This window comes from Panthera pardus, unplaced genomic scaffold (genome assembly GCF_024362965.1).
Source record: "Panthera pardus isolate Hobbes unplaced genomic scaffold, ASM2436296v1 HiC_scaffold_22, whole genome shotgun sequence".
Lineage (NCBI taxonomy): Eukaryota > Metazoa > Chordata > Mammalia > Carnivora > Felidae > Panthera > Panthera pardus.
In genome coordinates, this window is record NW_026526788.1 from 86,403,263 (window position 1) to 86,415,911 (window position 12,649).

Below are 12,649 nucleotides of genomic sequence, written 5' to 3' on the forward strand. Positions count from 1 at the left end.
TTGGTTAAACATCTGACTTCGGCTCAGGTCACAATCTCACAGTTTGTGAGTTAAAGCCCCGCATCAGGATCTCTGCTGTCAGCACAGAGCCCAGAGCCTGCTTTGGATCCTCTGTCTCCCTCTCTCCCTGCCCCTCCCCCACTCGTGCTTTTTCTCTCTCTCTCAAAAATAAATAAACATTAAAAATAAATAAATAAATAAATAAACATTAAAAAAGAAAGAAAAAGAAAATACACACATGTGTGAGTCACCCGGGAAGCACAAGTCAAACCACAGTGGGACAGCACCGTCTCCCCCAGGACACTAGGTCAGAAAGCCAGGGGGCGGTGCGGGCCAGGACGCGGCCACACTGGGGCCCTCGCCACTGCTGGTGGGAAAGAGCTCTGGAGAGCCGTGACGGCCCCTCGGAAGGTCCAGTAGAGCTCCCCGGGCACCTTGCATACACTGCTAGGTCTGTGCCCGGGAGACACGAACGGGGCGTCCCTGCAGCGTCATTCACAAGAGCTAAACTTGGAAACAACACGCACACCCGTCAACAAAACGTTACCTGACAACGTCTGCACACAGTGGAGCCTTACCAGCCAGAGAAATGGGTGAAGCTCGGACACGGCCATAACCCAAGACAGCCTGGACGCGTTATGCCAGATGAAAGACGCCAGGCACAAAGGACACATCTTGTGCGACACATGCAAAACAGACAAACCCACACAGACAGAAAGCGGACTGCCGGCCGGCGGTGGGTGAGGGGACGGGTGCTAATGGGCCAGGTTTTCTGGGTGGTGGTGAAGCGTCCTCAGACCGATGGCAGTGATGGCTACGTGACCCTGTGAGTTCGTGAAGATACACCTTGCACCCCAAGAAACCAGAAACGAGGAACGAGGGGACTTGGGGTCGGTGGGGACAGACAGCCTTTGCAAGGAGCCTGGTGCCGGGGAAGCCTTTCCCTGCAGGGTGGGGTCCACACTGCCTGGTCCCTTTGAGCCCGGTGGGGACCTAGGTCCCAGGAGCCTCTTCACTGGCCGCTCAGCGCTGACCACACAGAGCCTGTGTTTGGACCCAGAGCAGCGTCCTGACCAGTCCCCAGCTAACTCCTTCCCGAGGGACACAGCACCCCTGGCCCCGTCGACAATCCTCACGGCAGGATTTGCTCCATGAGAGACACTCCGAGTAACAGAAAAGCCCCGTCAGTTACCTGGCGCTGGTGGTGTCCTCAGGACAAGCCCGGGGCCGTGACTGAGGGGCGGCTTTGTCCCCCAGCAGAGCCCCCACCGGCCGTGGGGCCACATGGAGGCGCCGTCCCCTCCCCAAACCTGCCCTGCTTCACTCCAGGTGCATGGAGACGAATGTCTGCCGTGATTCTCGTCGTGGGGAGAGAGCCCGAGACCCCCGAATCGCAGAAGGCGACACAGCCTGCTCCTCTGTGCCCGGTCCGGCCTCGGGCACCCCCTCTTTGCGGGCCTCACCCCCTCCCCCACAACCGTCCCCCGGGGCAGCAGTGCGGGCGCTGCACCCACGCAGGGCCTCTCCCTCCACGCTGGAAGGTGCCACGGAAGACAGGGGTCTGTCTGCCTGCTGCCCTGCGCTCGTCAGAAGGGCGCGTCCCCTCCCTGTGGCTGCGCCCCACGCCTCCGCTGGGCCAGGGGTTCCCCAGGCCTCCCTCCTCGGGCCCGCGTCTACAACTGAGAGGCTGACGTCACGAGCACCCAGGCAGACCTGTAGGGCTTGGATGGCGTTGTGATAGCAGGTCAGCTCGCCATGCACACTCCTGGAGTTCAAGGCCAGACGGTGCCACATGTGTGCCAAGTAATCTTCACTTTCATCTTTGAATTTCTGTATTTCCATCGTAAAATTCTGGCCAAGTTTGGCCTTCACGATGACCATGTGTTTGAAAATTAGGCTTAAAAAAAAAAGCAAAAGAGAGAAATTAATGCTTGAACTGAACGGTAAACAATTAAATATATAGAAGGCACCCAAAACTAAGAAATGTTTGTCCATTTTCCTACTTACAAAGACAAAACAAGACGGAACCTGAGTTACTTGGGGGTTTTTGGGTTGTGTTTTCCTTTGTCATGACTTGTGTGTGTTTTAAGTCCCCTCCCTTCTTGTGTTGAATTCCCAGAGGGGAAACGGAGTCGCCAGTGGAGATGGGAGGGTGGGGCAGGGGGGCAGATGCAGGTGGGGGGGCCCCCGGCGGGGCGGGAGGGAGGGGGGGACGGGGTGCCCGGGAGGGGGGAGCGCTCACAGGCGGTGGGCTGTCCTCGGCAGCACCTGCACAGCCTCGTCCAGCACCTTGAGGCCCCCCTCCCAGTCGCCGCGGTCCGCGTGGCAGTGGAAGAGCAGGCCGTAGAGCGCGGCGCGCAGCGTCAGGTCGTCCTCGGCACCTGCGGCAGGAGAGGTGCTCGGGGCTCCGAGAAGGGGCAGCTCCAGGCCGCCCCGACCCGCGGGCCTCGGGGCGCCACAGGGAGGGCTCCCGGCACCACGTGAGAGCCCGGAGGCGGCGGACGTCCCTGAGGGCGGCGTGCGCCCGGTTTGTCACGTGCATCGGCGACCCCGCGGGCCTGACAACGACCCCCGGGCCAACGCGACAGCTGTCCGGTCGCGGGGGAAGGGGGAGCAGGGCCGCACGACAGCAGTCCTTTAGGACCGGCCGCGCCGAAGAGGCTCGCGAGGGGCTCACTGTCCCCCAGGCTGCCCCACTGCTCTTCCTGCCTCCGCGTGGCTCACCTTCGAGGGGTGCCTCCCGAGCGCCCCCACCCCTTCCCCGGCCGGGCCTCCACACCCTCCACACCTGAGCTGGCTCAGACTTTTGGTTTTCCGAGCCCTGTCTCTGTTTCGGACTCCCGTTACTTTTCTACCTCGTGAGGGAAGAAGAATCCTTTCTGGAAAGCCCTGACCCGCACTGCCGGGCGTGGCTGCTGGCCAGGCCCGGCAGGTGGCGGCATCGGGCTGATGGACGGAGACCACGCCTTCCTGTTGACTTGCCGCCAACCGTGCCACTGCGCCGCCCAGCTTCAGCGCCCCCCTGTCCCGTGTAAGCAGAGGCCCCGTGGCGGGTACGGGGCCCTCAGTGGCAATAGTTTACATGGGTGACCGTGTAGCCTTCTTGTCCTGTTTGGATGTCAGAGCAGCCGGGAGAGCAGGCCCAAGGACCCGGCCACACACACGGCCACACGGCCAGCACAGCACGCACTGCCCGGGACCTGCGTGGCCTCTGCACCGTCAGTGCTGGGATCTCAGGACACAGGTGTCCCTGCGTCCACACCCAGGAGCAGGTGGATTCAGGCACGTGACTGGGTAAGCCGGTCAACCCCGATCAGCTCGGGGGGCTCCGGTGGGGCGGCGAGGACCGCCAGCGTCTGCCATTTCAGTCCCGACTGGCTCAGGTCCTGCCCTTGGCTCTGCATTTCTTTGATCTGTGCCAAGGAGCAACATCCTCCCTGGTCTGCCCTCACGGTCACTGTCACCGTCACCGTCACGGCTCTGGACCGTCCACCGCTCTTCCTGTCCAGTCCCTCCCCTCAGGCACTGCAGCTGTCGTCGGGGGCCTGTGCGCCGGGCCCCCTCCTGCTCCACCCCTTCCCCGCAGGTCCTTCCGGGCGGGGCCTCGGGGTGGGGTCGCCACCAGGGAGGAAAGTGCTGTGCGGAGTCAAGCCTCTGGGCGCTCGCGTGAGTCTGTTCCCACAGCACGGCCCGTCCTGACCAACACGCCTGCGTATCACAGAAGTTACTCACTGACTCACTTTAAGAAGTAATCTTCCCACGAAACACCTGCTTGGCTCAATCGTACTTTCCGATCTTCCCCCTACAATCTGCCTTTTTCACTACTACTAAACTGACCTATTTGATCATTTCGGTGTGTGGAGTTCAGCGTGGGCGGGGCCTGCACAGCCCCCCCCCCCCCCCCCAACCATACTCCGCCAGGAGCCTCGATGCGCGGCCCGGGCTGCCGTCTGGAGCGTGGTGCTCAACTCACTCTTCAATCACACACGGTCCTACTGTCTGCTCATTATCTATCTTAAATCAACTTTATCACCCAACAGACACGCAGTACTCGGGGAGGGGGCCCGCTGGCCCAGCCCCCAGCATTTACACCCCCAATACACACTGAGACCTTACAGTAACAGGAATGATGATGTTTTAGCGGTTAGTCATCATTTTCTTTCTTTAAACATGAATTCTTAAATACGGTCTTACTGTTCTAAGTTCAGTTTGTGTTTTGCTTCTGCTTTGCAGGAGTCTGTCTCTACGTTGGCTTTGGAAGTACAAAAACACGACTTATCTGCCAGAGTGACCCAGAGGCTGGGCCTCCCGGCGGCCACCACAGAGACGGCCACCACCCGCCCAGAGCCCTGCCCGGAACCCAGGCGCCGGACGAGGGGCCCTTCCGGGCTTCGGTTTCCCTGCGCGCAAAGTGCAGGTTCCAGGAAGTTGTTCACAAACAGCACTCTGTGCCCGTCACACAGGAGCCGTTACTGTCATGATGAAGCCGTCTGTGCGTTAGTGCAAGGAATAAACAGCGCGCGGCACCTCCCTTTCTCTGTGCTGCGGCCGCGTCTCGCGCCTACAAACCTGGGAGAAAATGCCCTTCGGGAGTCCCTCCGCTTTGGAAGTCCGCTGTAGGCCACTGGTGCAGAAGCAGTGTTTTTCCTTTTCCCTAAGGTGAAAGCAAAGAAACCGTGCAGATATCGCAAAGGTGCAATTTATTCTTTCACCATTTTGATTTTTATTTGCCTCAGTATCTGAATACAGAAACGGAAGCCAAGTTCCTGAACCACTAAGCCACAAACACTGAAGTCACATTTCACCCCTAAGGAAAGGCCCCCCAGTGCACACGAGAACATGCACAGAGACTGCCTCACGCGGCCTGCACCCTTTCTAATGACGCAACACATCCAAATCAGTGTTAGAGCTTGAAATCAACGGGACCAAAAGCACATTAGAAAAGACTTATAGGGGCGCCTGGGTAGCTCAGTCGGTTAAGCGTCCGACTTCAGCTCAGGTCATGATCTCACGGTTCACGGGTTTGAGCCCCACGCCTGACTCTGTGCTGACAGCTCGGAGCCTGGAGCCTACTTCGGATTCTGCGTCTCCCTCTTCTTTGCCCCTCCCCGACTCATGCGCGCATGCACGCGTTCTCTCTCTGTCTCTCTCAAGAATAAATGTTAAAACATTTTTTTAAATAAAAAAAAAAAAATCAGATGTGAAAGTAGGACTATTATGACCTTGGAGAGATAAAAAGGATTCTAAGAGAAGGCTCTGGCCTAGCGCATACTGACAAATTAGATCTAGAAGAAATGGAAAAATACTTTAAAACACACAATTGCCCAAGCTAACTCAATAAGAAATGGAAAACGTCAACAAACGTAAACAAGTAGAGACCGAATCAGTAACCAGAAATCTCCCAATAAAGACAAGTCCTGGACGCAAGGCTCACGGGTGGATTCTACCAAACATGTGAACAATTGGCAGTAACCCTCCTCAACTTCCAAAAACCGAAGAGGAGGAAATGCTTCCGTGCCGATTCTGACGCGATTCTGACACCAACGTTACTTTGATAGCAAGTCCAGACAGAGACATCACAAGAAAATTACAGACCAAGACAATACTCTATGACTATAGATGCAAAAATGCTCAACAAAATTTAACAAATCAAATCCAACAGCATAGTGAAAATATGATTCACCATGACCACGTGTATTCCCAGGAATACAAGGGTGGTTCCACGTAAGACCGATCAGTGTAATTAATCCAGCACATTAACAGAATGAAGGAGAAAAACCACACGATAATCTCAACCGATGGAGAAAAGGTATCTGACAAAATCCAACAACTGTTCATCATAAAATCTTAGAAAACTAGGAATAACAGGAAAATTGCTCAACATATAAAAGGTATTTATGAACAACCCATAGCCGACGTTGTGCTCAACAGTGAAAAACTGAAGCTTCCTGCTAAAATCGGGAAAAAGATGAGGGAGTTTCAGCATTTTACTGGACATTCTAGCCAGAGTAATAGACAGAAAACAGGATAAAAGCCAGCCAAACTGGAAAGGAAGAGGTAAAACTGTCCCTATTCACAGATGATACGATCCTAGGTATAGAAAATCCCAAAGAATCCCCAAGAAAACCACTAGAGCAAATAAATGAATGTAGCAAAGTTGCAGGACACAACAATACAACAATCAGTTGTTTTTCTATGTACCCGCAGTGATCAGTCTGAAAACAAAACCAGGAAGTGCTGTGGACTTAGCTGTGTCCCTCCACTACCAAATTCCCATGCAGAAGCCCTAACCCCCAGGGCGCTGATATTTGGAGATGAGGTTCTTGGGAGGTAATTAGGATTAGATGAGGTCATGACGTAGGGTCCTCATGATGGCGTTAGTGTCCTTATAAGATGAGACACCAGAGACCTTGCTGATCTCCACACACCCCCAAACGAGGAGAGAGCAAGAAGGCAGATGTATACAAGACGGGACAAGGCCTTACTGGCTCTCTGATCTTAGACTTCCTTCCAGACTCCAGAAGAGTAAGAAACAAATTTCCACTGTTTAAGCCCTCCAGGCACCCAGCATTTTGTTATGGCCGCCTGAGCTGAGACAAAAAGCAATTTCATTTATACCGTCACCTAAGAGAATTAAATGCTTGCAAAGAGGTGAAAGACATATATGTTGAAAACTATGAAAACATTGTGCTGAAAGAAAGTGAACAAGGTCTGTATGAATGGGAAGACATCACTTGTTCATGGATGGAAAAATGTTAAACTGTCCACAGCACCCAAAGTGATCGATAGATTTAATACAATCCCTCAAAATCCCAACACCCTTCTCCAAAGAAATGGAAAAGCCAAACCCCAAATTCATGTGGAATCGCAAGCGGCTCCAAGAAGCCAAAACAACCTCAAAGAAGATTAATAAAGTGGGAAGGCTCACAATTCTTGACTGCGAAATTTACCACAAAGCTACAGGAATCGAATCAGTGTGATCCTGGCACAAGGACAGACATATAGACCAATGGAATAAAACAGAGAGCCCAGAAATAAATTCTCAGATACATGGTGAGTGACTTTTGACAAAGACACTAAGATCATACAACAGGCAAAGAACACTCTTCAGCAACTGGTGCTGGGTGGGGCTCCTGGGTGGCTCAATCGGTGAAGCGTCCGACTTCGACTCAGGTCATGATCTCGCCGTTCGTGAGTTCAAGCCCTGTGTCGGGCTCTGTGATGACAGCTCGGAGCCCAGAGCCTGCTTCGGATTCTGTGTCTTCCTCTCTCTCTGCCCCTCCCCTGCTCATACTCTGTCTCTCTCTAAACTAAATAAACATTAAAAAAAAAAAAAGAACTGGTGCTGGGAAAACTTGATTTTCACAGGCAAAGAAATAAAACTGTCCCCCTATCTTACACCACATACTAAAGTTAACTCAAAGTGAGGGTGGGGGAAACCTGAAACATAGGAGCTAAATCTATAAAACTCGTAAAGAAAACATTGGAAAAATTCTTCATGACGTTGGATTTGGCAATGACTCCATGGATGTGACACCAAAAACATAGGCAAAAAGAAAAATATAGTTGAACTTTGTCAAGATTAAGAACTTTTGTGTGTCAAAGGATACCATCAAGGGAGTGAAAAGGCAATCAAATGAATGGGAGAAAAAAATCTGCAAATCTGATGTTTGATAAAGAATTAATATCCAGAATATATACAGAACTCTTGCAATTCAACAACAACAACAACAACAAAAATCCAAAAATGGGCAAAGGACTTGAACAGACATTTCTCCAAAGAAAATATGCAGATAACTAATAAGCACATGAAAAGATGCTCAAAATCATTTGTCATCAGGGAAATACAAATCAAAATCACAATGAGGGATCTCTTCACACCTACTGGGATGGGTATAATTTTTTTTTTAAATCGGAAACGAGTGTTGACAGGATGTGCAGAAATTGGAACGCTGCTGGTGGGTATGTATAATGGAGCAGCTGCTTTGGAAAATAGCTTTGCGGGGCGCCTGGGTGGCTCAGCCGGGTAAGTGTCCTTCGGCTCAGGTCATGATCTCACGGTCTGTGAGTTCAAGCCCCGCGTCGGGCTCTGTGCTGACTGCTTCAGAGCCTGGAGCCTGTTTCCGATTCTGTGTCTCCCTCTCTCTCTGAACCTCCCCCGTTCATGCTCTGTCTCTCTCTCTGTCTCAAAAATAAATAAATGTTAAAAAAATTAAAAAAAAAAAAGAAAAAAAAAAAAAGAAAATAGCTTTGCATTTCCTTCAAAGGTTAAACACAGAAGTACCATATAACCCAGCAGTTCTACTCCTAGGTGTGGACTCAAAAGAACTGACAGCAGGGACACAAATATATTTGCACACTCATGTGCGTAGCCGCACTATTCACAACAGTGGAAAGGATGAAGCCATCACGTTCAGCAACAGACGAGTGGATAAACAAAATGGTGTCCATCCACACAACGGAGCATTGTTCAGTCACAAAAAAGAAGGAAATGCTGACACCTGCTACATGAACCTTGATGACACCATGCCGAGTGAAATAAACCGGACACAGAAGGACCAACGCTGTGTGATTCCTGTTCAGTGAGGAACCTAGAGTCTTCCCATTCATACAGATGAGAGTGGGGCTGTTGTTCCATGGGGACGGTTCTTGTTGGGGATGATGAAAAAGTTCCTGGCACAGACCCTGGTGATGGCCATAAAACACTAAATATAATTAAGGTCACTGAATTATATACTTCTGAATGGTTAAAATGGTAATTATATTAAGTATATTTGATCACAACTTTTTAAAAAGCCCACCGGAAAGAACTGAACTTTAGGTGAGTTTTATAAGTGTCTAGACCCGGGCTGGGCAAATTTTTTCTGTAAAGTGCCAGAGAGCAAGTAATTCTGGCTTTGTGGGTCACATGGTCGCTGTCACAATCACTCCCTTCTGCTGTTGTAGCCAAGCCACAGACAATATGTAAATGATCAGGCATGGCTGCGTCCCAATAAAACTTTATTTACAAATATAGGAGACAGGCTAGATTTGGCCCCTGGGCGGGGGTTGCCCACCCCTGGCTTAGGCCATCAGAGGTCATAAATATCTTTGTAAGAAAATAGGAAGCATCAGCCAATTTCTTCTATGAGGCTCTGATTTTCAATTTTCTTCTTGCTGTCTCTTGAACAGCAGTCTCCCCGACCAGAGACAGTCTTGGGGATTTTACGCACAGCTGTGGGCCCTCCTGCCACAGGCCTGGCTCTGGATCAGCACAGAGGGCGGCTCCCCCATCTCGTCCTGTCCCCCCAAACCTCCCCCAGCTCGTCCTGTCCCCCCAAACCTCCCCCAGCTCATCCTGTCCCCCAAACCTCCCCCATCTCGTCCTGTCCCCCAAACCTCCCCCAGCTCATCCTGTCCCCCCAAACCTCCCCCATCTCGTCCTGTCCCCCCAAACCTCCCCCAGCTCGTCCTGTCCCCCCAAACCTCCCCCATCTCGTCCTGTCCCCCCAAACCTCCCACAGCTCGTCTGGCCGCCGGCCTCCGAGGGCTCTGCTGGGCCCCGGACTGAGGGCCCACGAAGCTCCGCCCACGGGCTCTACCCTAGACCGTCTGACCACGGACCTCTGTCTGTCAAAGCCTTTGACCTGCAGACCTTCCCTTAGAAAAAGGCCCTGCTGAAAACTGCAGGTTTAGGTCTGAGCCTGGCCTTCTTGGGCGGACGGGAAAGGTGCTGGAGTCCCCACGGGAAGCCGAGTCCTGGGGCACAGGACACACGTGGTCAGCAGGCGGGACAGCCCTCACTGACCTCCGCATGCCCTCTGAAGCCGGGTCTGCGCCCAGGTGAACAGAGGGGGCCAGCCGCGGGCGGTGACTTACCAAGACCACACACGCCCTGGCGACCGGGCGCCCGTGGGGTGGAGTCAGGCCGAGACTTCGGCTCTGGCCCAGAGGTTTCTGTGGTTTTCCTCGGCCATCTGAATCTACTGTTCTGTCCTTTCCCCTCCCCTGCTGGGGCTTTCTGGGGAACGGTCAGTGTCCCCTTGGAGGGGAGGAAGGAGGAAAGAGAGGTCTGCGTGTCTGCCCTGCCGGGCTTCAGGGACGTCACCGTCCTCTGGGCCCCCTCCTCTGCTGGCCCGTGTCCCCGGTTTCCACGGCTCCCCGGGGTCTGTCTTCCCTGGGGATCTCGCCCTCCCTTTCCGGAGGACGCCTGCCCCGCCGTGGCCCCACATGGCACACCTGCTTCTTCGCTTCTGTCTTATTGATGATGCCGATGAGCCTCTGTACGACAGTCCTGGCTCTCCTCCTGTTGGCCGCGGAGGACAGGAGCGGGAGCCAGGTGTTCCAGTACTGCCTCACAGCCAGCATCACCAGGGCGCTGCTCCCCGCCATGCCCCCGAACCTGAAAGGGAATCAATCCCTGGGCTGGAGCGGCGTAGACACCAATGATGCAGGAGCGACATGGGAAGCTTCTCGATTCACCGGGCAGCGGGCACGGCTGGGCGCCACGGAGCACCCCGGACGCGGGCGCTCCCTCCCCCCGATGGCCATGGGGCCTGTGGCGACCCACTCGTGCCCGAGGGCCTCCCGAACATGGGGTGGAGTGGATGTGACCGCAAGGGGCGAGATGGCCCCGGCCACGGGGTCACAAAGGAGGGCCAGCCCTAGTGGCAGTCCCCACTGAGCCCCGTACCCGTCACCCCACGGCACTGCGGTCCGTCTACCTCCCACAGGCAGCACGCGCGCCGAGCCCACAGCCCACGCGGTCACACCGGCCACTTAGCCCGGCATGGCGCACCTGGCGCTCTCCACGAAGGACCTCGCGGCCGCCAGGCGCAGCTGCTTTCTGCCCTTCAGGTTCTCCATGATGCTCCTGCCCTGGATGCAGGCTGTGGTGCTCAGCATCTCGGCCACCAGTTGAGTCTCCACCCTGGGGACAGAGAAGTACGAGGGCAGGAGGGCTCTTCGGGGGAGACAGGTGCCGTGCAGAGAGGTGAACAAGCCCTGGGGGCGTCCAGAGTAGCCTCGTGCGAGCCCCCAAACCGCAGCTAACTGGCCGAGCGCACTCTACCCACAGAACCACGAACCGGCGTGTTAAATGACGAATCTGTGAAGTGTTTTTCTGTGCGGCAGCAAAAGGTGGGCACAGCGAGCCCCTCCTAGCAGGGCCGAGCCCCGCCGGGAGCGACGGGGCTCCGCTCCCTGCGCCCCCGTGTGCTGGTCTCAGAGGGCCTCCGCTCTGTGCCGGGAGCTCAGTCCGGTACGGTTTCGACTCAAAGCTGTGTCAAGGATGCCGGACCCTCTCCCTAAACGTTTACTACCCCGGCCTCGCCGTGGCTTGTGCATAGGTAACACCACACACGCGGAGACATCGCCCCCGGGAGGGGGATCCCGTGCTGGAGGGGACCAGATCCCCAACACCCAGCTCGGGGGGCCCTGGATTTATTCCCAGAGAAATACACACAGTTCCTGGGCAGGCTCCCTCCACGGGCCACCTGAGTCTTTATTTTTGAAGAGCGTGTCTTCAAATGGCCTCTGGCTGGGTCTCAGACGCTTCCTGTATTCCGTGGGATAAACCCTGCTCTTTAACTGGAGTGACGGCTCACTTCCGCTTGGTACGTACACGGTGTGGTTGGGGCGGAATCTTCCATTTGCTTTCGTTTGTCCCGTATGTTGTTGCTTTCCTCCCTGATTTGGGCTAAGGGAATGACTTTTCAGCATTCCATTTTGTCTCCCCTGTTGGATTTTTAGTTCTACTTCTGTTTACTCTTGTTTAGTACTTGCTCAAGAGATTGTAACGTACATCCTTAACTAACAGTGTAGCTTGGGTTAATATATCATTTCACAGGCGGTGGGAAAACCTCTGAGCAGTATTCTGTGACGTGCCTCATTCCTGTCACTTGTGTTCTCACGGTCACGCGTTTTACTTGCATATTTACTAAGAATCCCACCACGCGATGCACTTCCGTTTTAAAAAGGCAAAATCTTTTAAAGAATTTAAGAACTGAGGGGGAAAGTCATTTGTGCTCACCCACGCATTCACCACCTCGGCGTTCTCCTGGCTTCGTCAACCACGTTTCCGCCTGCTGTCATCTTCCTTGAGCCTGAAGAATTTCCTCTGGCATCTCTTCGAGGAATGGATTACCTACCTTACCTTTAGTTTATCGTATGCCTTGATTTTGCCTTCATTTTTTGCAGGCTATTCTTACAGGAATTCTAGATTGACAGGTTTCTTTTCTTTTTTAACCCTTAAAATGTTAGGCAGTCCACGTTGCTTCTGCTGAGAAGTCTGCAGTCCCACCCTTGCTTTCCTACACACAACGCACCCGTTTGCCTTCCGACTTCTCTCCAATGATTTCTTGCCTTTGGCCGGCAGCAATGGGACTACGGTGAAAACAGCTGTGGTTTTCTTTGTGTTTATCCTGCTTGGAGTCATTGAAAACCTTGGATCTCTGGCTTGATGTTTTTAACTCAATTTGGAAAAAAAGTAAACTCTTCTATCTTCAAATATACGTATCTCTGCCTCCCTCTCCTGCCTCTGTCCTGAGACTCCTATTTCCCTTGGGTTAGGCCACTTGATTCTGCCCCACGTGTCATTGAAGTTCTGTTCATTTTGCTTTTCTGTCTTTTCTCCCTGTGCTTTGGTTTCAATACTCCGTTGAGCTGCATT

General features: G+C 53.5%; 1 protein-coding gene across 1 annotated transcript in view; it reads right to left on the reverse strand.

The window, feature by feature from the left end:
• Positions 1-12,649, reverse strand: part of CFAP46 (cilia and flagella associated protein 46) — a 93,844-nt gene that overhangs the window by 43,880 nt on the left and 37,315 nt on the right. The window contains 5 exon segments of the mRNA XM_053910095.1: positions 1,714-1,897; positions 2,243-2,381; positions 4,570-4,654; positions 10,219-10,381; positions 10,778-10,909. Coding sequence (XP_053766070.1) covers positions 1,714-1,897; positions 2,243-2,381; positions 4,570-4,654; positions 10,219-10,381; positions 10,778-10,909 — 703 coding nt within the window.